The 27727-nt window shown below is 48.1% G+C and overlaps 1 protein-coding gene across 1 annotated transcript; it reads right to left on the reverse strand.

Annotated features, from left to right (window-relative positions):
* Positions 1–417: 417 nt before the first annotated feature.
* On the reverse strand, positions 418–27621 carry NCSTN (nicastrin). Its single transcript, XM_083590086.1, has 17 exons — positions 27492–27621; positions 23119–23223; positions 22577–22700; positions 21008–21126; positions 19131–19276; positions 18245–18395; positions 17457–17563; positions 15971–16123; positions 12711–12815; positions 11081–11152; positions 9961–10136; positions 5506–5608; positions 5168–5263; positions 3974–4061; positions 3247–3392; positions 2571–2786; positions 418–1144 (listed from the first exon to the last, which is right to left on the reverse strand). The coding sequence occupies exons 1-17, from the start codon at positions 27595–27597 to the stop codon at positions 1022–1024; spliced, it is 2136 nt and encodes a 711-aa protein (XP_083446212.1). The 5' UTR covers positions 27598–27621; the 3' UTR covers positions 418–1021.
* Positions 27622–27727: the final 106 nt, after the last annotated feature.

The raw sequence follows: 27727 nt of genomic DNA on the forward strand, positions 1-27727 counted from the left end.
AGCTGATCCATGCGCAATGCCAAGTTTACACGGATTTATTCTGGCAGACGATGAAAGACTTTTGCATTTTCATTGATGGTCATGTCACTACAACCAGATTATGTAACTGGACCTCGGGTGACATGGCTCTCGTTTAAGCCAGAAGTGAGTATCCAACCAGTTATTCTGGAAGCCAAAGCTTCTTCACTTCACTTTCACACAGCCCCGGGTCAAGCCTTCCTTCCCCTACGCAAGGCAGTGTCGTCATCTCAGAATATTCCTTGGTGGCTATGCATAAGTCACACACCCTCCAGTTCAACAGATCTCTATAGACACCACACAAAATAGATGACCACCGTTTTCCCTGCTCTGCACAAACTCTTTGATTCCCTTCGTCATCCAGGGAGGAAAGATATTAAAGCCAATGGGATCAACCAATTTAATTCGCAAGTATTTTTTTTTTAATTAAACCAAGCTATTTATAGAATATGTACAAAAAAATTCCAATTCTTTTTTTTTAAAAAAAGAAATATTTTACACCCAATTCCCCCTTTCCAGCCTCTTGATCTCCCTCTTTTATTTGCATCTTGATACACATACAGACCAAATGATTTGAGAATATCTTTTTAGGTAACCTGGAACTTTAAAATAATAAAAAAGGGAAAGGGAGAACAAAAGAGACTGAGGAATGCCCTCTCGTCTGCACAGACCCCTGGAGAAGATTTCCCCCTGTATCTGACCACCTATTCTCACAGAAGTGTGTAGCAGGTGCCCTCGCAGGAAAGGTATCTTCTCTGAAGTTTAAAGCCATCTGGCCAAATATCTCCCCTGCAGGAAGAAGAAGAAAAATCATCTCTGTATTGCCAGCATCTTCTTTCAGTACAAGATTGTTTTGGGGGAGGTGGCGGTGGGGAGGGGAGAGAAGTGAGATTCCTTTCAGTGCCACAATCCACATCAATCAGGGAAGAAGAGGCTCCAGTGTTGTTCTACCAGCAATCCCAAAGTTTGTTCTCTGTCTTGCCCGGCTTTGAGTGCTAGGAGTTCAATACGCCACGGCTCCCGAGTCTCCTGGGTTGGTGAAAAGCACATCTGCTTTGGCGTTGATGAAGTAGGTGACGACGAATGAGACAATCAGAATAGTGATGCCCACGATAAGCGTGATGATCTGCGGAGAGAATGAGAAGGCAGAACAAACGACTGTTAGAAGAAAGAATGCTGTGGCCAAAGCCCTGGAGCCCAAAAGCAACTCTTGGAATTTATTTATTTTTGGAGGGGGTGGAGCATCTTTGAAATCGGGAGTGCATCTCTTGGGACATGAGGAGAGTAAATCTATTGGGAGGGGACTCACAGAGGGAATTCCACAGGAGAGCAGAATTTTATTCCCCAAAAGACTCAGATGTGATTTTTTTTTTAAGTGAAGGAACTAGTCTTCATGGCTTGAAACGAGGGCATGCCTGCTGAAATCTCAGTAGCCAGAGGGGCAGCAGGGACAACAGTTCCACCATCAGCAGAATCCAGAATGAATTCTGCACAATTTTCCCTGCTTCTGCCTATTAGCACATTTTTTTACAGATGGCAGAAATCCAGCTTGCCCTGTCCATTGGCCTCCCTAGAGATATGACCTCTGACCTCTGCTGGGCTGCCTTATTCAGAGTCTGCCTTGACCAGCTCTCCAAAGCAGAAGCCTCGCCCAGCAATGCTGCCCCAGATGCTTCCAACTGGAAATCCCAGGGATTGACCCCTACTCCTTCTGCATGCAAAATAGGGGTGGCTACTGCTACCCAGAATTCCAAATTTTGTAGCAAACTGTCTTCCATGTGTGTCCTGGCTCTCACCAGTGGATTAAGGGCTGTCTGTCTTGGCATACAGTTTCTGCCGGAACCTTTAATGCTGAAATCAGGACACAGGCAAAAAGGGTTCAGGTGCTGAGAAGATGATCCAACAAATAGCACACACCTTTGGATCCCGTTAGATGGGAATTTATGTGGGCATCCATCTCTCTTGAGAGCCAATGGATTGCATCTCTGGGGGTGAAGTCAAATTGCTGCATTTGCAATTCTGAAATGACCTCTCTGGGGTGCAAGCCTGGGCAGTGTGTGTGGAGGTCTCACTCTTGTAGTCCAAAGGAAAGCAGAGCAATGCATTTGGCATCAGCATGGCTGCAGGAGTTGCTGGAAGGAGGTGTACAAGGTGCTATTTAACCATCTTAGGATTTGTGTAGTGTTAACTACCTTAGTTGCCTCTTCAACAGGCTGCTCCCACCGCCCACCCCATCCTGATTTGACCAGCCGCTCCACGATGCCTCTTTGGGACGCATGACACTTTGGTCCATCCATCCTACTCTAACTGGCAGTTGCTCTTCCCTGGCTGAGAGATCCCTTTAATATGAGAAGTCATAGCCTGACTTTCTGCATACGAAGTGCATGCTCTGCCACCACCTCCTCTGCACAGATATGGGACCTAGGCTCAAGCCTCATAAGCCCCCAAACTGTTGAGATGTCCAGAGAGGTCTGGGTCCAAGCTCTGCTTTCTGCACCTTCAGCAAAGAACCACTTTGCTACCAGGCCCTCAAGCTGGGCCCAAGGACTCACCTCAAGCTGCTTGCTGGCCACGAGGAAGATCCGGGCGTGGAGCTCCTTCCAGCGGCTCTCTGTCCACGTGGAGTACTCAGTGGAGCCCCACTGCTGGAGCTCAAATGCCGGGGAGGAAGCCTGGCTGAAGCGGACCGTTGACATGACACAGTACGGCTGTCGGGGGGATGTGGCATTTGGGTACGGGGCACCCTGCACCCAAGAGTAGTCGTATAGCTGTGGAGAGAACACAGGGGCAATGGAAGCAGAGAATCAGGTGCAAGTTCCAGCCAAAGGTGGACACCTAAAACTGTCAAAAAGTGTTGCTGCGAAGCTGGGGGTCTGGGACTTTCTGAAGAAGCTCCTCCTACACTTCATTTTCGCTATGACCCAAGGTGGGTTTTTGATGTTGTTGGAATGGTCAAAATGTGCTCTCAGTGAAGCCTGATGTCTGGGCTTGTCGCTTACAGGAGTTCTTACAAACCTACTGATTTGGGATGGCAGCATGTGTTTATTGCTATGCACGTGTTTATTGCTCTTATTCCACTTCTCCTAGTACAGCCCAAGGCAGATCAACAATACAGTTAACTTGAACCACAAGGGCGAGACACAAATGCAAAAGTAATATAAACAAAAGTGCTGCAGGCGGCAGAATAATACGCTGCATCTCGAAAAAGAGTGGAATGAGCAAACTCACCTTGGAGTTCTTGTTGAGCTCCTGGCACTGCTCCTTGGTCGCGTTCTCCTGCCGGGTGCCTGTGAGGTTGGCCAAGACGTACTGGACAATGTAGGTGGAGTTCACGGGGTTATTCACAGCGATGTAGTACTGGAGGGGTCCATTTCCTGGGAGGAAATTGGGGCGGGAGAGGAGGGAAAGGTTTCAAGAGGGGCTGGGCAGGTAGAGGCACCGGGCCCTGAAGTCAGCATTGCCCAGCCCAAAGGCCCACCTAGCGCAGCATCCCATTCTTGTGGCTGTTGGAAGGGACCACAAGGGTCATCTAGCCCAACCCCTTGCAACTCAGGAATCTTTTGCTCAATGTGGGGCTCAAACCCACAACCGGGATGCATGCTCTACCAACAGAACTATCCAACATGCCTATGGAAAGCCTGTATGTAGGACCTGAGTATGACAGTACTCTTATAACCTGTGATTCCCAGCCGCTGGTATTCAGATCCTGAGGGCAGGACGCATTTCTCATGGCTAACAGCCCCATATAGCCTCACCCTCCAAGAATACATCTACATCCCTTTTGAGCCCATTGCTAAATCCAGCGACACTTTTAACTCCGCACTGTGTGGAAGTACTACTTTATTTTACCCTAAACCTCCCAACATGAAGCTTCATTGGGTGCTGTCGAGTTTTAGTATTACAAGGGATGAAAAACCTTTCTCTCCACTTCATGTGCAACCCAGACCAACTTTACCCAGAAAGGCTTTGAGCTCTGCCTTCATGATCGCCTGGAACCAGGGGTTGTTTGCTTGGATCAGGAAGCCGTACAGCATGCGTGTGACCTGGAAAGAGGACGAAGCAGTGAGTCAGGGCCTCAAGAGCAGAACGCTGAGTTGGGGCCACTCAGAAGCAGGCAGAAAAGGCTGGGCTGGCTCACTGGGGGACCTGGGTTCAGCCAGGAAGCTCACCATGTGGTTATTGGGGACCTGCCCTTTTGCCTAACCAGAACTGGAAGGAGGCTGTCTTACAGGACTTCATATCTGTAGAGGAGAATGGTGAGGAATTTAGTAAGCCTACCCATGAAAAAAGCAAAAGGGGTGTTTCCAACCTGTCCCAACGGCTGCAGAGGCAGGCTTGAAAGGCAATGCTTGCCTGATGGACTAACAGCAGGGTGGGGCTGCTCAGAAATTATGGAGATGGGAATCTTTTTGGGTAGGGGGAGATGTAGGCACCTGACCCCTTCCTGCCTAACTAACTGAAGGAGCGTCTCCATCCCCATTGTTCAGTCCGGACGCTGAGGTCCAGCACAGAAGGGCTCCAGGCGGTTCCTTCACTGTGAGAAGTGAAGCTACAGGGAACCAGGCAGAGGGCCTTCTCGGTAGTGGCACCTGCCCTGTGGAACACCCTCCCGTCAGATGGCAAGGAGATGAGTAACTATATAACCTTTAGAAGACATGTGAAGACAGCCTTTTAATGTCTAATGTTTTATTATATTTTTTATATACGTTGGAAGCTGCCCAGAGTGGCTGGAGCAACTCAGTCAGATGGGCAGGGTACAAATAATAATAATAATAATAATAATAATAATAATAATAATAATAATAATATCAGAAGAAATTCCACAAAGCACACATTCCATCCAAATGAGACTGATTGGTGCAACTGAACAAGGTGGGGTTGCTCTGTGCTAGTCATTGGTGGTCAGAGCACCATCCATACGGCTTCAGTCCGCATGAGGAGAAAGGAACCCCCCCCCAAAAAAAGTGATTGTGGTGGTGAAGATGGCTGGTTCAGGGAGATGAAGCAATGCATGTTCTGTTGATGCAACATGGAGAGGGACACACATACACGCATGCATGCACACGCGCGCACAAACACACTGACAGAAGGGGGGAAAGGCCAGATCTCAGGCCTGGTGCCAGGGCCCTGGACCCCCGTCTGCTCGTACCGTTGCCGGATCTGCCCGAACAGTTGAGGTGTTGCCACTTCCTCCTGCAAGTTGGTAGAGTGTGCGGGCAACCACAGTGGCCACATCTGCCAGGGACTGTAGGAAAGGGAGGAAGAGGGGCTCCAGGTTAATACGAGACGGGCAAGTTTGGTGAGTGCATGGCGCGCAGGCCAGCCACCCTCCTTCCTGTGCGCTGTTGGCATGTCTCTATGACAACCACCGAGAGCTCAAGACAATACAAAGTTACGATGACTCTCTCTTCCCTCCCCCTTCTCAAGTCTTTGGAAGGACAGATGGGAGCTGCTCCCCGCCCCCCGCCACGTCACAGCACACCGAACCTTAGCCGTGTCCGTCACATAATTCAGCATTTCCTCTGGGCTCAGTCCCTCCGGGTAGTTCATCTGAATGTTCTCCGATGTGTCGTAGATGCTTTGGTAGTAGCTGGAAGAGAGGAGAAGGCAGGTTGGCGAGGGCACAATGGGGCCCTCGAGAGCAGGCGGTGTCTGGAGCAGGTGCCAGGAGGCTTCTCCTGGGGGAGGAGAGGGGGGGGAATCCAGCCTCCTGCCCCCTTCCTTCTCAAAGCGTTTAATGAGGCTTTGTAATTAACTTGGCCCTTCTGCAGCTTTGCCTGTTTGATGAGCTCAAGGCCATTTATTGGCAGGGGCGGGAGGGAGAAGAGAAGTCCATGCAACTCGCACCGGGAACACGCTTCTGAAGAAGTTCCGCCAACCTGCTTAAGGATGCCGGCAAACCTTGAGAGGGCGAAGGCCAAAACACAGGGGGTGGGGCAAAAGGAACAGCTCCTACCCATCCCCACTACCCAAAATAGCATGAATTCAAGAGGCCAGACCTGGACGTGGGCAGAGTCAGCTGCCGACAAGAAGAGGCACAGGGCCACTGGCAGAACGCTCTAGCACAGGGCTTCCTAAACTTGGGCCTGTTTTGGGATTACAACTCCCATCATCCTTAGCTAGCAGGACCAGTGGTCAGGGATTATGGGAATTGTAGTCCAAAAACAAATGGCGACCCAAGTTTGGGAAACTCTGTTCTAGCAGAAAGGCTGACGCTTTCCGAGTGGGGCCAAGGAAGCTGGGTAGTTGGTTGTGCTGGAGGGCCACAAATAATATATAAATAATAAGCTTTAGCAGAGGTAAAGAAAAGAGGGAGGAGAGAAAAGAAAAGGAGGAGTCCATGATCTTGGCTTGACTTAGATCCCTGAAGCTGGCAAAAGGGGCATGCTATGGGTGCTCATACACACACACCCCGCAAAAAACAACCCACCCAACCAACCAGTTGTATCTCTGCAATTCTAATCTGAAATACAGTGACCAGATTTGCTGCCTCTTCAGAAACAGGCTCAGTAACTGAAGCCTTGCAAAAGCACTCCGGGCCACATCATATTGCCTAAGCCGTTGAACCACCTCTCTGCAACCATTCTGCCCATTTTGAAGGAGGCTGTGAGAGAACGGTTTCTGCTCAGTGAACGAATTCCCAGCTAGGAGGCTGCCCGCCTTGTCTCTTTGCCATGGCACCAGGCCCGCTGAGAGGCAGGTTCTGGGCATGGGGATGTTCTGGGCATGGGGATGCAGCCAACCTTCCATGGCTTTAAGAGCAAAGTGGATGGATGATTCAGGGAGGGCATCAAGGCAGAGCAAAGGCAAGGTGGTAGCAGAAACTGCATGCGGGTTCAACACACAGCTGGGCAGAAGCTGCTGACCAGCCAAAGGGAAGTCCTACTTCATGCAGCACATAGTTAAGCTATGGAACTCCCTGCCACAGTAGGCAGCGATGGACACCCACTTGGATGGCATCAAAAGAGAATTGGGCAAATTCATGGAGGACAACTAGCCACAATGGCTGTGCTCTGCCTCCACCACTGGAAGCAGCAATGCTTCTGAATACCAGCTACTGGAAGCCACAGGAGGGGAGAGGGCTCTGGTGCTCAGGTCCTGCTTGCAGGTTTCCTACAGGCATCTAGTTGGCCACTGTGAGAAGAGGATGCTGGACTAGATGGGCCCCCTTTGGCCAGATCCAGCAGGCTCTTCTTACATTCTTGTGACGAACTGGGAGCCAAACGGGGAGGGTTTTGCCTCCTTTCCCAGGGGTCTCTGGTTAAGGGTTGGGAAAGAACATGGCAACCATACGTTTGGGTGCGCACGCACAGGCTGAAGGGCCCAGGGTAGAGCCCGGTGCCTGCAACAGCTGGATTTCCTCAGGCCACCACAAACACACTCCTTCCCATGTTTGTTTTTGTTTTAAAGCAGTCCTTGAAGAACAGATGAGGCCCTCCCTGAACGCTCAATTGCTGTTTGCTAACCTCTGGCTGCCAGCCAGCTGCAGGAAAACATTGCGGTACAAAACTGGATTTCTCGTGGCTGTCAGAACAATTACGCTGCGCCTCTTTAATTACATAGCACACGTCTGCTCCCTCTGCCTCCCCCAAAACACAACTGCTATGCTCTTCCCAGCATCCTCGCCCACCCCCAGCCCTCTCACTCCTCATGCAAAGGGGTGGCCATAACCCCCTCTACTGGCTACTGTCAGAAAAGGGTTTTGCAAAGACTTTTCTTCAACCTGTTTGGAAGCTGTGCAGCTTCCCAGCAGGTGAGTCCGCTATGCAGAACAGAGCTGACCAATGGGCAGGATCTCGCCCCATTTCCATGCAGCCCTATGGCACAGGATTTTTTTTAAAAAGAAGTCTGCAACTTTCACTAGTAGGGAAAAAGAGGTGTTTCAAGATAGAGAATGGGAAGGAGAGACTCTCTTGTTTAACATTACATCTCTCTTTTGGATCTTGAACACTATGGCCCAGCTCTGCTTGAGAACCTGCTAAATAACTTCAACTTTATTCTGGAGTCTGTCCACCGCTTTATACTGGGTGGGTTATTATTGTATTTATAACCGAAAGGTTCTCACAGCAATGCACAACAGGATATTAGTAGGCTATGAGGGCTCAGCGATATAACAATATATCATCCCAAACCGGTTTGATTTTCATATTGCAATATCGGCTTTATAATTACTGATCTGGCAATATATTGCGAATCATTATGCGTGTGTGTGTGTGTGCTATGCAAAAATCGCAATGTAGGGGAAACCATGAAGCCAGCCAATGCCTCTACATAGCTCCATCCTTATATCAGACATCATGATATATTTGTTTATCGTGATGTTTAACGGGCGATATATTGTGATGCTGAAAAACAGATAATATATGGCCATATAGGCTACATATCAACGTAACATAAAACCGATAACTAATCTGGCTTTAAAAGATCCGTTTGATAGTTGTCTTCCAAGGCCTGAAACGGGGGAAGCACATGCCTTCATGTGATGTTAGAAGCCTTGTAATTGGGAGGTGGGGGAAATGAACTGAGGGAGTTGTGACAGAAAAGGCCCTGCTCTTGTGTTGCTGCATCGCTAACCAGAGCAGTCCATGGAACTACAAGCTGGGCTTCCCACACTGATCTTAAGGCCCAAGGTTGACAGGGAATGGGAGAGGCATTCTTTCAAACACTTGGATCACAAGCCCTGTAGGGCTTTATACACCATGGTGAACACCTTACAATGGGTTTGGTAGTGAAGAGGCAGGCAGTACAGCTTGTATTAGTGATTAACGTTGGAATATAGGAAGCTGCTTTATATTGAAACAGACCACTGGTCCACTAGCTCAGTGTTATTCACCCTGATTGGCAGCTGACACAAGACTCTTCAGAGGATATTCGCAGCATGGAGATGCCGCAGGTTCAACCTGTGGCCTGCATGCAGAGCACAGGTATCCACAGAGATGCACCATCCCATCCCATGGAACAAGATTCCATTCTGCAGCACCAGCCAACAGTCTGGCAGCCACATTCCGCACTAGAGGCAGCCTATGGACTGTCAGAGGCAGCCCCAAGTATAGCACACTGCAAGCATGAGGTTACCAGAGGATATACTACTGCGGCAAGGCTAAAGCCATGAAAGGTGGCAGCTGGCTAACAAGCCCGAGCTAGAAAGACACTCCTATTCTGTCTGCATTGCAAAATGCCCTTTGGGCTGCCCATGGGCCACTCTTTGGAAAAAGCGAATGGCTTGCAGGAAGAATTAGGAGTCTGTGTGAAGCATCGTGACCAGGGCCTCCGGACAAAGGTGTATCCAGGCTCCCTTGCACCCTTGGCAAGCAGCTGTATTGGTGCCCCCCGTCCCTTGTGCCCCTGGAAAGAAGATGTATTGGTGCCTTTGAAGCTTGGAGAGGCCATGGACTGGAAACTCAGAAAGTTTGCTTTTTGTTGCCTTTTGTGCTCTGTCAGTGATGACTTCACAGCCATGGGGTTGGGTGTGTTCTGCTTTGCCTCCCTTCCTTCTCTTACACGCGGTCCACCTACCTGAACACACAGATGGGCAGGCCAGGCTCCTAGCCACTCCGAACCAGAGTGGAGAGGTGTGATTTTTGCGCACACACCCTGAGCCTACATCCTTGGTGCTGCCAAGGTACGGCCCTGCCTCCGGATTAAGAAACGAAGGTTTCCCAGGCTGCCGAGGGTTTCAGCAAGGCAGCCTGTGAAGAGAAGTAGGCAGCAGGGGTTTCTGGAGGGCTGGAAACCGAATTGGATGAACAGAATTCTAACTCATTCTCTAACTGCAAAACTCATTGGGAATGCACCAGGGTGGGAGGAGGAAGAGCTTTAGGAAAGTAGCTCTTGCGCACAGCAACTGCCGCAACTCCTCTCTTTAAGACATTCCCTAGCCAACCTTCCCAACATGAACAGTTTGCAGCCAACGTGAAGGACAGGGCGCATTGGGCCGCTTACCGGTTCCTGAAGGTGGAGCGGTGATCGGCCAGCACCACGCCAGGGATCTGCCTGGCCCGCAGGAATCGCTGGAAGGAGGACGGAGGGAGGGGCTGGGAGGCGCCAATCACTTGCATGGTGATGTTGGTATCTCCGCTGCTGTTTTTCAAGGTCTGCACCATGTTCTGAACACTTTCCTAAGAAGTAAGGAGGAGGCCGGTGATGACATTCCTTTTTGAGACCACCTAATGGTTATGAAGATGCATTTGTTGCAAACCCGACTTGAGGTGCAGCATTTGCAGGGAAAAGGCTACATAAATAAACCCGACTTGGCAACAGCAGCAGCAAAGCAAACGCAAGCTGTCTGCTGCAGCTTAGAACTGGAGAACGACCTCCGCTCACCCAATTTAGCAACTGCAAAACCAGACATGTTGACGTGATGGAACTGTCATTTATATAGCATGACTGGAGGTCTCGCAGGTCTAAAAGGACAAGTCCCTGCTGCATGGGCTTACAATGCAAACTTTGGACACAGGACACAATTCAGTTCCATTGCACAGACTTTGTTTCAGGATGTGGTGAGGACCAATGGGCCAAGTCTAAGGCTTCAGGGGGGAAAGGGATTACAAGGAAACGGGAGATTTGGCATCATGCAACTGTTCTCAGAGGCATGGGAACAAGGGTGGAGTCTTTTGAAGACGCAGGGGCCCTCCAGGGTGCCAAGGGTAAAAGGCCAAACAGGGCAAGGCCACAGCGGGCTCCGAAGGCAAGGACCAAGGTGCTTGTGCTGGGTCCAGGAACAGGCAGGAAGCCAGAAGGAGGGGCGTTGCACGACGGGTGTTCGGAGAGGGGTGAACCAATGGACAGGCATGAGGGGGGTGAAGGGAAGACAGAGGAAAGCCAGACAAAAGGAGACAGCCGCAGCTGAGGGAAAAGACAACCAGAGCATGAGGCAGAGCTTTTGCCCTTTGACCAACATGGCCACACAGACGTCAAGAGCAAAGCAGGTAATGCTTTGGGGATGACTGCGGAAGGCAGTGGCCTGGGAGAAGAACAAAGCAGGTCCCCACCCCACCCTGCACAGCCTAATTGCCCCTCAGTGCCACCTGAGAACCAGAAAAAGAGCATATTGCACCCTTACCTCTGTAGAGTGGTTCTTCTGCGATACAGGATCTGTGTGCATCCACAGATCGAAGTTATCCATCAGAGCAACCTGCAACAGAAGGAGCGCCCGTCATCCCACTTGGTGGCAGCAGTATAGTGGTAACTTAGGCTGTCTGGGAAGCAGGCAGAAAGACACCCCCCCCAAGAAAGCCTGACCAATGGGAGCTGAAACGGGGCCTAACAGCTGGAAATACAACTGGTGAGGGTTTTCTGTCTGGGCAGGAAAGGAGAGATGGTTTTTTTTTACCCTCCAGAGTGGGAGAAGCAAACGGCCACTCCCAATGGCTTATCTAGCACCACTGTTTGCAAAGAATTTTGGACCAGAGGCCCTTAAGTGCCACTCTGGACTGAGCAAGAGAAGGCTCTCAGAATCAATGAGCACTTCTGAATTATGCCTTAACTGTTCCGAGCTCCTGGGTTTAAACTCTTGCTTTGCAAATTTAAATACCCATTGGTGGAGCTTGGAAGCTTCTATTTTTTTTAAAAAAGGGAGTAGCCTAGTTAAGCCAGCCCTGCTTTAGGTGGTGACTTTGGCCTTGAGAACAACATGGCCTTCAGCCCAGTTGCCTCGTCCTTCCGCCTGGACTGTTTGCATCCTGTCTTTCCTCTGTGCTGGAACTCAAGGTGGCCGATCTGGGATGTGCATGTCCCCAAGTGACTTCCTGTCCAGGCACTCCCAAGACACAGGTACATCATTGCAAGACTACGGCATTATGTCCCTTCACACATGCCTTGGGACCCCTGCATGCCTTTAAATAACCAATGAACAGTTATTTGAGAGACGGAGAGAAACACAGGGCCAAATGAAAGAGAGGGAGGGCTGCAGTGAGGGCCAATTCTAACTTTTGCTCCTCTGGGGTTGGGAAGCCAGGAAGAAATGGTTGAAGTTCAATGCCTGCTCTGGGTTTTGGAGGTGTGAGGCAGGAGATGCTTGGGGAAAGATGCCCCTTGTGGGCCCTCTCTGCCATTTAACCTGTCCAATAGCCCAGAGGAAAAGGAGGAGGTGTTTCCTCCCTCTTGCCAATGCTTGCCTGCTTAAGAGAGGGCAGGTGGACAGGCAGAGATAGCATGGAGGAGAAGAGGGAATGGGGCCATGGGGCTTCGGGGATTGACAGTAAGTCCCCTGCAGGGGGGTGGACCTCAACTGTCTGAAGACAGAGTGCCCTTGATGTTAGCAAACTATAAATCAGGATGTTTCTGACAGATGTGACACACTGGAAGGCCTTTGGGGTGGGGGAAGTGTAAGGAAGAAATCTTTTTTTTGTCTTTGCTGTGTGAGATGCGGGTCAGATGCGAGCCACCTGCTGCCACAATTTGTGTCAGAGCCTTCTCACGCTGCAGACCTCATATTCTCTGGTACTTTTGTTTTCTTATTTACTTAAATGCATTTATACACTGCTTGACTGTGGAAACGACGACAACCCTCAAAAAGGTAAAACAATAAAATCAAGAAATCCTTCCAGGCTCCGCAAATATTAGTTAGTTGGCACCCTAGAAATGCAGAATCCACACTCTGGGACATGGAAGTGGGTAAACATTGCAGCAAGATGGAGAAGGAAAAGCCACTGAGTTTATAGCAGAGGAAGAACTGAACTGAACTTCCCTACCTGACTCAGCTCCAGAAAGGAATGGATGTTTTCCAGCTTGACTGGGAAGTGGCCATTCTGCATGTCATAAACCATCCGTGAGCTGCCGATGTAATCAAAGGTCTCCTTGAGAGGGAAAGGCAAATTCAAAAATGGTCAGAAAGCAGGCTTTGGCCACCCGGCCTCAGCTGCAACCATAATGATTGGAATAAGATGCAGCATTTATTATACAGCAAAGGGGCATTGCTGCAGCAACCACCTTGCAAATTATGCTTATATTTACACGCCCATCTTGCAAGTGGTGGAGAGGGGAGGAGGTTTACCTGAGGCCAGATCTGAACTGGAGCTTCTAGGTTCACAGCTCAGTCTCTTAACCACAATTAAGGCACTGTCCTTCCCTCCTCCGAATATGCGGCGCAGCAGGTAACGACACCAACCTACCTTGCGGGATCATTGTAAAGTTTATTGTGGGTAGGAGTGTGCGAAGTATTTTGAACAGCCTAACAGTGCCAGATACTGCATCAAAACTACTGGTTTCCCAACAGCTAATTCTGCAGGCTTTGGAGGGAGGTCCTCTTTGCCAATTCTCACCCCGCCTCCCCTCCCACTGCTCCCCCACTGGGTGGGGAGATCATATGGAGACATCACAGGACTTTGGAAGCCACCGCAAAGTTGACAGCGCTGAGCAAATGAGGCCCTTCGATGTTGATGCCTGGAGGGGAACATCAGCTGCTAACCATCGGTTCCCCCTCTCTCCCATCTGCCCCCTCCCCTTCCAAATATCCTCTTGGCTTCACACGGCTGCCAGCTCCCAGAAATTAAAACTGGTTTGCTCCAGAGTGCGCATATATTTTTAATCCTTTCCATGTGACGTTTTATGTTCAGAGGCAGCGGGGCCTCCGCATACTCGTTGCTGGGGGACAAAGAGTTGGAGCCGGCCTTCCTGCCGTGCTCTGGCACTTCCTGAGGAGTATCTGGTTGGCTGTTGCTGCTGGTGAGAAGATGCCGGGATAGGTGGACCTTCCCCCCACCCACACCCCATGCCTGATCCACCAGGGCTAATGTTACAGTGCTAACACATATTGATGTTATCACCCAACCTGGTTTCCACCATTCTTGGCCAGCTAAATCCCAGCCAAGGGAAAAATCTCCCCATCCCCAGACTGAAAGGGGAAAAGGAAGCTACAAGAGTCTACCCAGGAAAGAAGTCTCAACAGAGAGAACCATGTACCTTCATTTCAACTTATTAGCAGCTCCCTGGGGGCTTTTGGTTGCCATTCCAAGATAATTTTATACGGTTGGGGACTGAACCTGAAGCTCTCTCTGTGTATAGCAAATGTTCTACCACTGAGTTATGCTCCCCAGCACCACATAGAGGGCTGCCCTCCAATTGGGAGTGGCTTTCCAGAACCTTTTTAAAGGAAGAGGCCAGGGATTGTTCTTTTGCCAAGTCAGATCATTGGTCCATCTAGCTCTGCACAATCTCAGCTCTAATGGGTGGAGCTGCCTGGGGCCTCAGGCAACAGTTTCCCCTAGCTTTGCTTGCTTCTTCTTTGTCTTCTGTTAGTATGCAGTTTTAAATGCCTTTTTTAAAAAAAAAATTAACAAAGTAAGGAAGATACTGAGTTATCAGGTCCTAAAACACTAATAAAGATCCCAACAAAAATTATGTCCAACCAAAAGCACTCCAATCAAGTCATACTCAGAGTAGAGCAACTGAAATTCATGGGCTCACCAATATCAGTGGGTTTGCTCCAAGTATGACTATCGCTGAATGCCATCCTTCGAATTACCTTTCATCTGCATTAAGTGTGCTCTATTGAATTTTATTTCCCTAACTGAGTGTTTCAGCTGCAATGATTTTCACTAGAAAAACTTTTATGGAGAAAATTATGCAATGTGTTAAAATTAAGTTGACATACATTTTAGTTCTTGATTACTAAATATCAGTCAAAGCAAACATGCTAGATCAGATCCCAACAGATTAAGAGCATCAGAACATTTTCTGCAAAATCCACATCGCTGGCTAATTCCCTGGAGGGGCTGGGCTTGGGCACATCTGCCTCACTGATCATTCGTTTCCCTGAGGATAAGTACATTTATTCCAGGGCTCAATGGCTACGTTTTCCAGCTGAGAATAACAAAGGCCACCAATGCGATTCCTTTTCCCAACGCAGAAACTGGGAGAGCTCTTTCAGCCTGATGTACATCAGAAGCTGCCCTACCCTGAGTCTGATTATCCTTGGTCCATCTAGCTCAGTATTGCCTACACTCGCTGGCAGCAGCTCCCCCAAGAAATGTTAGAAACTTGGATAAATAAGCTAATTGCCAAATGGCATCTTAAACCCAGATTATGGTCACCACAATGGAACGTCTAGGTGTCTTGTTTTGCAATGAAATTTGATGATGATAATTTTTTCATTCCTATACTGCTTTTCTGTTTTAAAGAATAAAACTCAAGATGGTTTACAACACATTAAAACTTCAAATAAAACAATCCAGAATTCAAGCTTCACGGAAAATATTTCAGATCCTACTCTAAGTGACATTTTGCTCTGCCCATCTTTATTTACCTACTTAATTTATACAGCTGCCCCACAGCAGAAGACCTCTAGGAAGCCAGTGTGGTGAAGTGGTTAGTGTGTTGGACTAGGACCTGGGAGATGAGGGTTCAAATCCCCACTTAGTCATGAAGTTCACTGGGTGACCTTGGGCGAGTCACAGCCTCTTAACCTACCTCACAGGGCTGTTGTAGGGTTTAACTGAGGAGTGGGGGGGGTGAACCATGGACTCCTTGGAGGAAAAGGTGGGACGTAAATGCAGTGAATAAGCTCTTCTGCTTACATGCTTAAGAAAGCTGGCGGGGCCAGCCAGATGGAGAGGTCATTTGCCAACCTGGCATCCAGAGATCTCCACGTGGTCACAACTGGACCCACGCCAGTTGCAAAATGCACCTGGGGAATTTCTAACACTGTCTCCAAGGCCAGAGGGGCCTTTAGGAATATAGGAAACAGCCTTATACAGAGCCAGATCCTTGGTCCATCTAGCTCAGTGCTGCCCACACTGACTGGCAGGGGCTCTCCAGGATTTCAGACAGGAGTGTCTCTCAACCACACTTGGAGATGCCCTCGGGGATTGAACTTGGGACCTTCTGCATGCAAAGCAGACCTTCTATCACTGCCCTTTCCTGCCAAACCTAAGCTGCTGGGGCCTGGACCTGGGCCCTTCTGAAGGGAAGCGCCTTCCTTCCCTTGCCATGAAAAAACAAGACCTGACCTTACCCCCTGGAAGAAAACAAACATGATGTTTTTTGGCAAGGTCTGAACTCCGGGGATCTTGTGGATGGCTTCGGCTGCCGCCAAGAGAGTCACAAAAGACGCCACGGCACTCTCTGCCCCAGGCGCCACATTCCAGAAGAAAGAGTGGCTGTCCATCTGCCAGAAGCAAGAAAGAGAGTCAAGAAGGTCCAAAAATTCACTGTTTCCATTTCCCTGTCTGCATGCATCCTTTGGGTCTCCAAGGACAATTCAAAGTGCTGGCTTTAATCTTTAAAGCAGCGGTAGGAAACCTTAGGCAGGAGCCTTGAAACCCGCCACAACAACCCCTCACTGACCATTGTGTTTAGGGCAGACAGACCCCTTAATTTTTGTGACTTACCTCCCTCTCCCCTGGTATGTTTATCAGCTCCCAACACATATTTGGCACTTGAAACAGGGGAGTGGAGATGGCTTCCCGATAGGACCAGCTAATCAATATATTTGAAAGTCAAACTAAAGCATCCACATAGTTGTGAATCTTATTTAACAGCATTAAGGCACATTTCCTCTAAGAACAAACACCACACAGAGTGATGAGGCATCAACAACTATGGAACTGCAAATGCATTTGTGAGAATGGGAAAGTTGAGTCATTGTTCATTTTTTATGCTCTTTGAACAAAAGACATTTGTGACTGACAACAGTTGACCTCTTAAGAGGGATAGCCTGCTAGTCAGCTTCTCAGATCCAGTGCCGATTTGGGGTGGGAGTGGGGTGGGGTTTGCAGGGCAGATGAGAGGAAGGAGAAGCTCCACGGTAGGTGCAGAGACATCCACTCATGCTACAGTGGATCTCACCCAGTGTTTTCCTGCAGCTGGATTTGGAGATTCTGAGCTGTATTACTACATCCTATGCAACATTTTATTAATTTGATGTCTTACAATCACACACAATCTATTTTTGTGTTAAGCTGGAAATTCCACTAAGTAAAAATAAAGGTTATGCCCTGAAAGGCAGCCTATAAATTCTGTCTATAATAAACAGAAGAACGATTTCATGGAAGGTGGCAGTTTTTACATTTTTAAGGAAACATCTTTAAAAGGGTAATACTGTGGATTCCCAAAGTGATGTAGTATTTAGGAAATAATGATAGTTTTCTCATTTTAAACCCAAAGTGACCCGTTTAAATTACTTTAATGGGCGTTTTCTGTATACAGACCATGTTTAACAACGATTTCCAATTTGAAACTTGATTCAGATTTTGCCCAATCAACACAATAATCCGTTTTGCATAACTGCTAGAATTCTGTGTAGCTACAACCCAACGTCACCTGATAAAATCCTTCTGCTCCCTACCAGTCAGTACTGTGCAACAGCTGAGTTTTGAGAAAGGGGTGGGGGGTATGAGCCAATTCATAGCTGACACAAGGGGCAGCCAATCAGGGCTGTGTAAATATGGATTCTGCTCTAAGCAAGAAGAGCCCCCTGACTCCATGTGTGTAACACCTACCCGACTGGAAGCAATGACGATACTGTCCGGGTCCAGCTTCTCGGACTCGTTGATGGGCTTCACTGTACTCCACACGTTGTAATCTTTGAGAGGGTCACAGACGACCTCTGGAGCGGAGGGAGAAAGTGACCTCAACAAAGCGCAAGGAGCACAAACCGGCTGGCTGGTCATTCCTTGGCCTGGGAACACTGACTGACCCCCGCCATGTGCTGCTGTGGTGTCACCCCTCAAAGCAGCTTTGAAACAACCATTTGAAACTTTGAAATTATATTTGACATCTAGCTGGGAGAAATGAGATCGAAGTCTTATCCAACTTATGCAGCCAGGATCCCCCCCCCCTTTTTTTAAAAACACCACCACCACCTGAATCCAGAATTTTCGGCATCAGCCCTCCCCAACCTGGTGCCCTGCAGATGCTTTGAACTCCCAACTCCCATCAACCCCAGCCAGCAGTGTCACACTGACTGGGGCTGAGGCTGATGGGAGTTGTAGTCCAAAACATCAGCTTGGCCAATACAGTTCTACATGCAAAATATGCATGGTGTCAGTGAGCTTTGTATCACATTGCCTCTCAACATTTCTTCCCTAGGCTGAACATGCGCAACTCCTTAACCCTTTCCTCACGGGGCTCACAGGCCCTTTGCCATTTTTGCCACCCTCCTCAGAGCACCTTTCAGTCTGCTAGTATCTTCCTTCAATCGCGCTGCCCAGAATTTCCTGACGCACAGCTTGGCGGTTGTCAGCCTCATCTTGGGACACTTCCCCACACACCGGCCCTGTTGTCTCACCTGGGTTGAGGCTGAAGGTGCTCTGGATGGCGCTGCGCCGCATGCAGGTGACGGTGCTGGTCACGGCATGCATGTGGGAGGACAGCTGCATGGCACACAGCGGGTACTGCGGGTCAGAGCCGTTGGCAGGGAGGTTGTAGGTTTGGTAGCACTAGAGGAGGGAAACAGAGAAGGTGGGACGCTTCAACAGACTCATTTGCATGTGTTCCTTATGGTTGTATTTCATGGTCTCCCTTTGCTCCCAGGAGGCTCTTTGCTCCAACACAGTCTTCTGTGGACAGAGGCAGGGAGACATTCCCCCCCCCCGCCCTATTTAATGTCCTGCAAAACTCCCATGCCACATCCCATGCTGTTCCAGAGGGCTGCAAGTTAGGTCCGCAAGCTGCACATATTCCATTAGTTTAAGTTGCCATTCTTCATTAGTTGGGACCTCACTCGTTTTCCATTTTGGGGCTAACAAAACATGGGCCGCAGTAGTAGCATACATAAATAAACTTTTTTGACACCTGGGAATGTCCATCTGAATTATCCCCAGCAAAAAGGACTCTGTTTTTTTGGAGAAAGTACTTTTAAACACTTTTTTTCTATTCATTATAAATTATTTCCCAATACTCTTTTACCCTTTTACAGGTCCACCATATATGAAAGAATGTAACCTCGACCTCACTGCATCTCCAGCAGAGGGCTGCAATCTTCTGGAGCTGATTTGGGATGGGGGAAGCACAGTGAGCTACTGAAGGAAGAGGGAAATCAAAGGCAAAAGATTGCCTTTCCTTCACTTTATTTCTCCCCATAGGAGAGAAGACTGCTGTGAAAATTAATAACACCACCAATTATATTAGTTGTACCATGCCATCTTGACTAGGTTGCCCCCCCCCCGCAGTACCTTCTTAATGACCTCTGTTTCATTCTCATCTTGAAGGAGGAAGATGGGGAAACCAAAATCCATGTAGGAAAGGCTGCTACCGAGGGGGTTCCACACAGTCATGTTGCAGTGGGCGTATTCAGGGCCATAGCTGCTGTTGTAGACACCTGAAGGACAAAGTGGGAAGAGTGAAGGCACCGCTGAATCAGTCTCGTTCAGAAGGAAATACCCATGTCGCCCCGAAAAGGGCTGTCTAGTAAACAGCCATCTGTATTGTGATGCACCAAGACATTTTCTGGTGGTGATTGTTAAGCCTCTTGCAGCGACAGTCCCAGCTGCCCTAGTGTCTCAACAAAAAAAAGGGTCCCTGGCTGCTGTTGGGTAAGCTGCTCCTAGAATAGGACAGGGTGAGTGAAACTATCTAGTGACAGAGAATTAGGAGGGGACAGGGGCCGGGTGTCATGCCTATCCCTGACCTGGTACTAGGCATGAAGCCTTTAGAGGGTGACCTGCAGGTCAAGGACCTTGAGGAACAGGCAAAGTCCCCCAGATCCAATGCTGAGGATCCCTTTGAGAGACTTTCTGGGTTGAAGAACCACTAAAACGGTCAGAGGAGGAGGTACAGCTGCCCCCCCCCCCAGTCCTTGAGAATGCCAGTGCCAAAAGCACACAACCAAGACTGTGATGGTGACCCATTGTCAGTTGCCCACTCATGAGTAAGCAACCCTGATAATCCTTCACTCCGAGCAGCTGTTTTTAGGGTGTGTTTAGGAGGTCAGAGTATACAAGGTTTCCTTCCTGAGCCTTTCAGCTGCTGGGAACAACACAGGCTTCTGGCTCCTGCTTTCCAATTCTAATATCCCTGCCTTGCTATCTCCTTACTTTGTCTGAACGCCCTGTGACACTGACCTTGGGCTGTTGCCAGACTTTGCCTCTGGATATTATCAGGACCTAGACTGATTCTCTGTGGTTTGCCTGGGCTGTGCTGCATCTGCAACCCTGCCCTCATTGGTGATTACTTTGGCAAAAGGCTTAAATCTCCTGTTAACTGGAGGAGGCAGCAAACTACAGTGGTACCTCGGGTTAATAACTTAATTTGTTCCGGAGGTCCGTTCTTAACCTGAAACTGTTTTTAACCTGAAGCACCAGTTTAGCTAATGGGGCCTCCCGCTGCCGCCACGCCGCTGGAACATGATTTCTGTTCTCATCCTGAAGCAAAGTTTTTAACCCAAGGTAATATTTCTGGGTTAGCAGAGTCTGTAACCTGAAGTGTATGTAACCTGAAGCGTATGTAAAACGAGGTACCACTGCACAGGAAAGAGGAATTGAATGTTGGGACAAGAGGGCAAGAGGAAAGGAGGAAAAACTGGGAGAAGAGACAGGGGGGAAAGTATGCTCAGATGCCATGGAGATGAAGGCAGATGGAATAAGAAGAGAAAAAGAATTGCCTAAGAGGCTGAGCCTTTTACGCAAGAAATTCTTGGTTCAGAGCTTAGCTCTGCCTTAAGGTAAGCCCCTCCCTTCTCATGCTCATCACACCTACAGTGATGATGCTGATTCAGGATTGCAATAAGTCTACACACTTCCCATCAGCCCCAGCATCATGTGGCTGTTCTAACTGAGGCCAATGGAGCTTTTAGTCCAAAACATCTAGAAGACACCAGGTTGACAAAGGCTGGTCTACAGCAAGAAAGCACTATAATGACATTAGGTAAGGCTAGTCAAGGTATCCGGCTGGAAATCTAGCCAGCCAAATGCTGCTGTTTTCCCCATCCTGTCCAGTATGAACGCGTGTGAGCCCTTCAGAGGACTTGCAGCAGGAAGACGTCCCTTCTCCACAAATTAGCGTAGCCCACACGCAAGTCTCTCTCCCCATCGCCCCCCAGCTCCTTCCTTACCAAAGCCATCGTTGGGGCACCGTAAACCAGGAGAGAATCCTGTGTGGAGACTGGGTTTGGAGATGGCTACAGCAAGGCCAGAGATGCGGGAGCTGCCCTTCAGCTGCTGCATTACATCACTGTCGAGAAAAGAAACACAAAAATGATGAACAGATCTTCTGGAGGGGGGGGGGGGCTGTTTTAGATTTTTAGCTAGTTATCGCCTGCCTACAGCACTTAAGTAGCCAAGCACAAAAGGGGAGACTTCAAACAAAAAACTTGGTATCGTGTGTAACAAATCATAAAAGGAGAAAGAGTTTAGCCACATTCTGTTTCCCCCCCTTAAAGGGAGAAGCAATTTTAAGTTACTGGAATGCGTAACTTCCTCCTTATCTATTTAATGCTTTGCAGAATGACAGGAAGTCAAGGCTGCACTTGGGTGTTAAATGCCATCTGGTCCTGATAAACCATCTTCATTCATTTATTTTTCCTAATGAAAAAGAGTTTAATCATTAACTCTCTTCTTCCCATCACCCATACTGGCATGAACTCTTCAACCATCCCACCCTTTTCTGCATTCCCCATTTTCTTTGACCCAAGGGCCACTCCACACACACACACTTACACACACAGTCCCTCGAGAATCTAAAGAGCATGTGCTGTGAAAAATTTCTACGCCAAGTCCTTTTTCTCAGCTACTCCCACAAGAAATACCACTTTGCCTATCACAGGATATTCACATGACCACAACTGTCTATGTAGTGCACAGGAACAACACAGGAAGCTGAATTTTACTGGGCCAGTTTCATCTGTCCCTCTGCCTCAGCAGTCTTCCAACCATTTCAGACATACCTTTAAACCTAACCATGCATTTGGAGAACCAGTTCTTAATTTTTTTTGCCATCTATCTGTATGGTGGTAGTGCTGCTGTTGCAACTCACATTAGATCAGGCCACAATCAGGTATTTGGTCCTGACTCAGCAGATGAAGAGCAGTGATGTAGCCCAGCGCTGCATGCCAATAACATGCTTTGCCTCCCTAGAGTTTCAGGCAGGAGTCAAGGGAGATACGCCCGATCTGCACATGCTTGGGACTGAACCTAGGCCCCTTCTGCATGCAAAGCAGCTGTTCTACCCCTGAGCTCCAGCCCAGACAGCCCAAAACTCACATTATTAAATGAGATCTGGTATCATGCAAGATCACACACGGACAAACTTAAAAACAAACTCAACACAATGAGAATTGAGAACAGGAGAAGCTAAGCTGCGAAAAGAAGGGGTTGGAAGCAGGCGAGGGGGAGAGAAGATGTGAAACATCTTTCATGCAAAACAAATATTTCATTCTCTGCTGAGTATCAAAGCTGCCACAGACCCAAGAAAAGACGGAAGGCACACATGGCGGAAACACTGCTAAAGCCCCATATTGGGCAAAAGATTTCTGCATTGAAGGAGGCTGAACTAGATGACCCTCATGGTTCCTTCCAGCCCAGGGGCCTCTCTGAGATTTTCTAACAGAAACAAGCGATACAAGCACAATAAATAAGTTAGGCACTTTTTGTGGGGGCAGCAGCAAGGGGGAATGGTTCATTACCCGGTGAAAAGATATCCATCTAGCAGCACCATGTAAGGGGCATGTGGCCCATCCTTCAGCACCCAGTTCAGGTCAGATTTCTTCTCCACTACATGGATGACTCCGGTGTCTCCATTCAAGGAGGCTGCCATGAGAAAGGAAGAGGTCCCTGATGCAACATTCTCACCAGATAGCTCCCTTGGGTGTTTTGTTTTCTGTTGCTTGGCAATTGCACTGGACTCGCCCCCCCCCCCCCAGCTAGCTTCTAAGCTGTGCTGTAAATAAGACTAAGTACATGAAACTGAAATAACTACCACTTCTTCCCCAGTTTACTCCTGCTTCCCCTTCATCTGCTTGTTCCTCCCATGATGAATTTCAGATTGCAAACCCACCCAGCAAGGGCTGTCCTCTTCAACTCTAAAACACCACACATATACATCAATTACTTATATCTAAAATGCCACCTGCCAACTGACAAATTTGTGGCTGAGTAGATGCAGTCCAGGTGATGTAGCTCCACTTTCTCTCCCAGACAAAAATTCATTAGAATGGGATACACTCACACTGGCAGCCAACTTGATGAGTAGCGTTCAGGAGGCGGACACACGATGCTGTCCTGTTCAGTGGGATGTAGATTTTCCTCTCAACAGAGTTGCACCAGCCTGCACCTGTGGAGAGAGAGAGAAAAAACACATAGATGTAAAGATCCCAATCTGGCCTCGACTATCCAGGCCTAACCACAGAGTTGGGAGTGACCTTATTGGCCAGGCATAGGCAAACTCGGCCCTCCAGATATTTTGGGACTACAATTCCCATCATCCCTGACCGCTGGTCCTGTTAGCTAGGGATCATGGGAGTTGTAGTCCCAAAACATCTGGAGGGCCGAGTTTGCCAATGCCTGTTATAGGCCATCTAGTCCCACCTCATACTGATGCCGGAAATCCACTAGTACAGTATCCCTGCTAGGAGGCCATCCAATTGGCAGCCTCTCTGCAGTCCCCACTCAAGGGCTGCTCTCATTTCCTTGACAGCTCACTGAAATGGTGTGGCTCAGGAGTAGACAACATAGCAACCTCCAAATGTTCTGGATCAAAACTACCATCACCACCAAGCACTGGGTGCGGTTGATGGTAGTATTGGCCCGAAGCATCTGAGGAACGCAATGTTGGCTACCCCTAGGCCATTTTAAGTACTGGCTGCGTCTCACAGTTGAGTGTGTGGCACGGTCTTTACAGCACCAGAGAGACCTGGATTCAAATCTCCACTCTGTCACAAACTATGAATGACCTTGGGCTAGTGTAATCTGGCCTTGTAAATAAATCCATGTAAGAGACTTGCCTGCTAAGACTAATTTCCATGTGGGCTGCAGAGAGAAGGAAGCAGCCTCCTCCCCAAGCCAGTATGGAAATGCAGACTGCGGGCCTCATAGCAGGCTAGGGAAAAATCTATGCCGATCAAGCAGACGGACTGAGGGATGTAATAACCCTTCTCCCCATTGCCTGTTTTATTTCAGCGACTCAGAGCCAGCAGTCAATGAGATGGCATTGTGGAGTCTGGAAGCCCTCTTTCACAACAACCCAATCAGCAACCAACAGACCCTCAAAGTATTGCAAACATGCCCCATCCCCCATCCAACATGTTATCAGGGATTTTTTTCTGGAAAACTCCAAAATGGAAATTTCTCTTATGCAAATTAGGATAACTTGCATTTTTTAAAAAAGTCAGGTTGCATTAGAAAGTTTTCTGATGCGGAAACCTAAAGAGTAAACTAACTTAGCATGTTTATTTTATTTGCATTCAGTAAGCACAAGTAAAATCTGAATCTGCCGAGCTCCCCTATTTGCAAATGGCACCCATTCACTTCTGCTAATGAACTGATTAAACAATTTTTCCCATCCCATGGCACTGTACACAAATGAAAAAGTGAAGCAGCAAACACGACCCTAGCCTTGAACATTCTTCACGTCATGTGCAAAACAACTAAACCACGATACAATTGCTACATTCACCAAAAGCATGTGACTAACAGTATCTCCATCCCTCAATCCCCATCCATCTTTTGCTCATTCATTTACTCCGGCAACCTCCTATCCTATTAGGGACACCTGCTAATTTAATAAATTATACTTGTTTAAGTTCAGCCCATTATGAAGCCAACTTTCACTGACTTATCTTTGCTTTCACTTCCAAGGCAGAAAGATTTTCTGCTGCTTCTCAAATTGGTTGAGGCTAGAAAAACCTCAGCTGGATCCCTTCTCCCCCAACACTGCACTTCAGGGTTTCCTTTACACACATCCAGTATCACTCCTTCCTTCCAGCCATCCTATGTCATAGTCTCCCGAAATATGATGCTAAGCACAGAAAAAAGCTGTGAAGCTCTACCACCTCTGCTTACAGATCTTGCTCTTCTATTTTTAACAGCTGCATGATGCAGGTAGAAAATTAAAGCAACTGAATGGTTTTCTATCATTGTCTTCAAAGTCAAGGTAAAAATCCAATCTGGAAGTAATTGAAGCATGGTTGACTGAATGTGAGTTGGTCTTCTTAGAGAAAGGACATAGGCAAAGCTGATAAAAAGGCACTCCTAGCAACTGTCACCATCTGGGCATCCAGGAAAAGTAAGGATGAAGGAGTCTCCTACACTGTATAACCTGCTCTTTCAAGAGGGCGGCATCCCCATCCAGAACAGGTTCAACGATCTCTCCTAGTCCCTCATAGTACTAGTGTCCAGTCTAGATTAAGTATAGGTTTGTTAACCTTCACCTACTCTAAAATTAACTACAGATACCTGTTTATTACTTCCATGGCCTCCTTGAAAGTAAATAATGGGAGGACAGCATACTGGTGATTTGACTCAAGATTTTATTTAGATATTAAGAACTACGCAAGACCACATGGAACTTTGTGGTATCTGAGAAGTCAAAGGCGACTGTGCAAAACAGCAATCTCCAAGCATCAACTGCTTTCAAAAAGAAATGGAACCACTAAAGAGAAGAAAGACATGTGGCCATCACAGCAGGAAATTATGATAAATGGAACTGAAAGCTACTAAGATACCTGGGAGAATCAACAGGGCTGCACTTCCCCTGTTTGTCTTCATCTGAAACCCATTTTGAGCCATGGAAGCAATCAAAGTGTACTTTTATGTTGTTGAGGTTAGTCTGATACATAATCTCTTGTATCCTTGTCCAATCTCCAGGGGAATAGCTGTTAGTCCCCCATGGCTCAGATCCACCAGGAGCCATGCATTCAATACTGTGGCCTAATTTTATGGAATTCCCTTCTAGTTGAAGTCAGTTTGACCCCCTCCTTGTTGAACTTCCAGTGCCTACTGAATACTTTATTCCAGTAGGCAATTTGACTGAATTTCCTGATTTTAACCCATTTTACTTTTCAATGCCTTGTGTTTCTATATGTGGTCAATTTTTTTTTAATAAACTATTGACGTGATCAATATTAGTTGTCCCTGTATTACAGATGCCCAACAGGCTTTCACAAACACACACAATTTTTTTTTTTTTTGCTTTTTTTAATGGACTTAGTATTCAGTCCATATGCTCAGTGCGCAACTCATATCCACCAACAACCACTTACTTAGTATTGTGGCCCCAGTTTTATGGAACTCATTACCAGCTGAGGGCAGGAAGCCATCACCACCAAAGTACCAGCACCCACTGAAGACTTTTTTCCAGCAGGCATTTTAAGTGAATTTTTTGATTTTTATCATTCTAACTGGTTTTAATGTTCATTGTATTGCATTTGTAAATAAATAATAAACTATGAACACGATCATTTTTAGTTGCCCTCATGTTAAGAGTCCCAACTGACTCCAACTAGAAGTCAGGCATTTAGTGTTGGAGGTCCCATGCTCTATAACATTTTTCCAGCAGAGATTCCACAAGTTTCCTATTGACTCTCAGATATCTCCTAGAGCTCTTTTTATATCAACAGGCCTATGGAGCTGTTTAAACTTTCTTGATGAGCCAGCCATTTTAATAATCATTGTGCATTGTTTTGGGGGTTTTTTTTTGTTTGCTATTTTATGAGTTGCTGGCATAAAACCTCACAAAGCTTGGCAAGCAGCAGAGTCCCTCAGCTAGAGGTTACCGCAAAGCAGGGAGTGAAGAAAATAAAAAACCTGTAGGCATGAAGTCATCAACTTGTGAAATGAGTTCCATGATATCTGATTGCAGGCTAAAGTCCCTCCCTGGTATTACAGATGTAAAGTTCTGTACATCTGGGAGTCTGGGGATGAGGATGTAGTAGCTGACATCCCCCCTCCCCACAAATTTATGGGAATACTGATCTGGGTTACCAGCTAGACTTCAGTTTTTTCTTCTTTTTTCGTTTCCCCAAAGACAGGGAGCGACTATTGCACCTCCACCACAGAATCATGTACCAACTGAGAGGGGCTTATTCTGCTTGCAACCCCCGTCTTGGAACAAAGCCTACAAGCTGACCTCATGGCCAAAACATCCCCCTTAACGTTTTTCCTAAATTTTAACACACAGACGCACTTCTTTCTTTCTTTCTTTCGTTTTTGTAACGTGTTGCCTAGTGAAGGACGCTGGAGAACTCAAAAGCTCCCCAAGCTTTCGTGACATTTGGGTTGGTCCCAACGAAGCTTTTACCAAAAATGGTTTGGGACGGGAGGGGCGAGTTTTCCTACAGCTTCACCAGAGACCAAATAACTGCATTTGCTCTTTCACCGCGATTCTAGTGACCAATGGACGACACTTCGCACCTGTGGAACACCCGCCTGTCCGAGAAAAAGAGGCCTTTCCTTTGCTTTCCCTGGGCTTTCAGGCGGCTGCCTCCCCAGCTTCTCTCAGACAAGGTCAGGTTAGGGCTCTGGCGAGCCTCCGCAGAGGCACGAAACGCCCCTTCGAGGGACCCGGGGGTCCCACGGCTTCCGCCACCCAGGTTGTTGCCTCACCTGCCGCCAAGGCGCACAGAAGGAGCCCCCGGAGGAGCCACCCTTCAGCTTCCCTCATCATCCGCCCGCAGCTGGTCGCCGCTTCCGCCTCCTCGACGGCCGCCATCTTGCCGGCGGCTTCCGCTTCCTCTCCTTCTCGAGGTTCATGGAAGACGCTCTGCCCCGCTCCCCCGCCGCGAGCGACCTGAGGGGGAGACGGTCTAGTCGTATGCCGCCTCTATGGTCTAAAGCGGCAG

Source organism: Podarcis filfolensis (genome assembly GCF_964270895.1).
Source record: "Podarcis filfolensis genome assembly, chromosome: 16".
Classification (NCBI taxonomy): Eukaryota; Metazoa; Chordata; class Lepidosauria; order Squamata; family Lacertidae; genus Podarcis; species Podarcis filfolensis.

Bases quoted from the DNA above. Each gene is read 5' to 3' on its own strand.
- NCSTN (XM_083590086.1), bottom strand. From the start codon at position 27,597: ATGGCGGCCGTCGAGGAGGCGGAAGCGGCGACCAGCTGCGGGCGGATG. The intron at 18,396-19,130 runs GTACTGCGGGGG...TCCCTCCTCTAG, and splicing joins AAACAGAGGTCATTAAGAAG to TGCTACCAAACCTACAACCT. The intron at 12,816-15,970 runs GTAAGGTCAGGT...TTCCCTCTCAAG, and splicing joins TGTTTGTTTTCTTCCAGGGG to GAGACCTTTGATTACATCGG.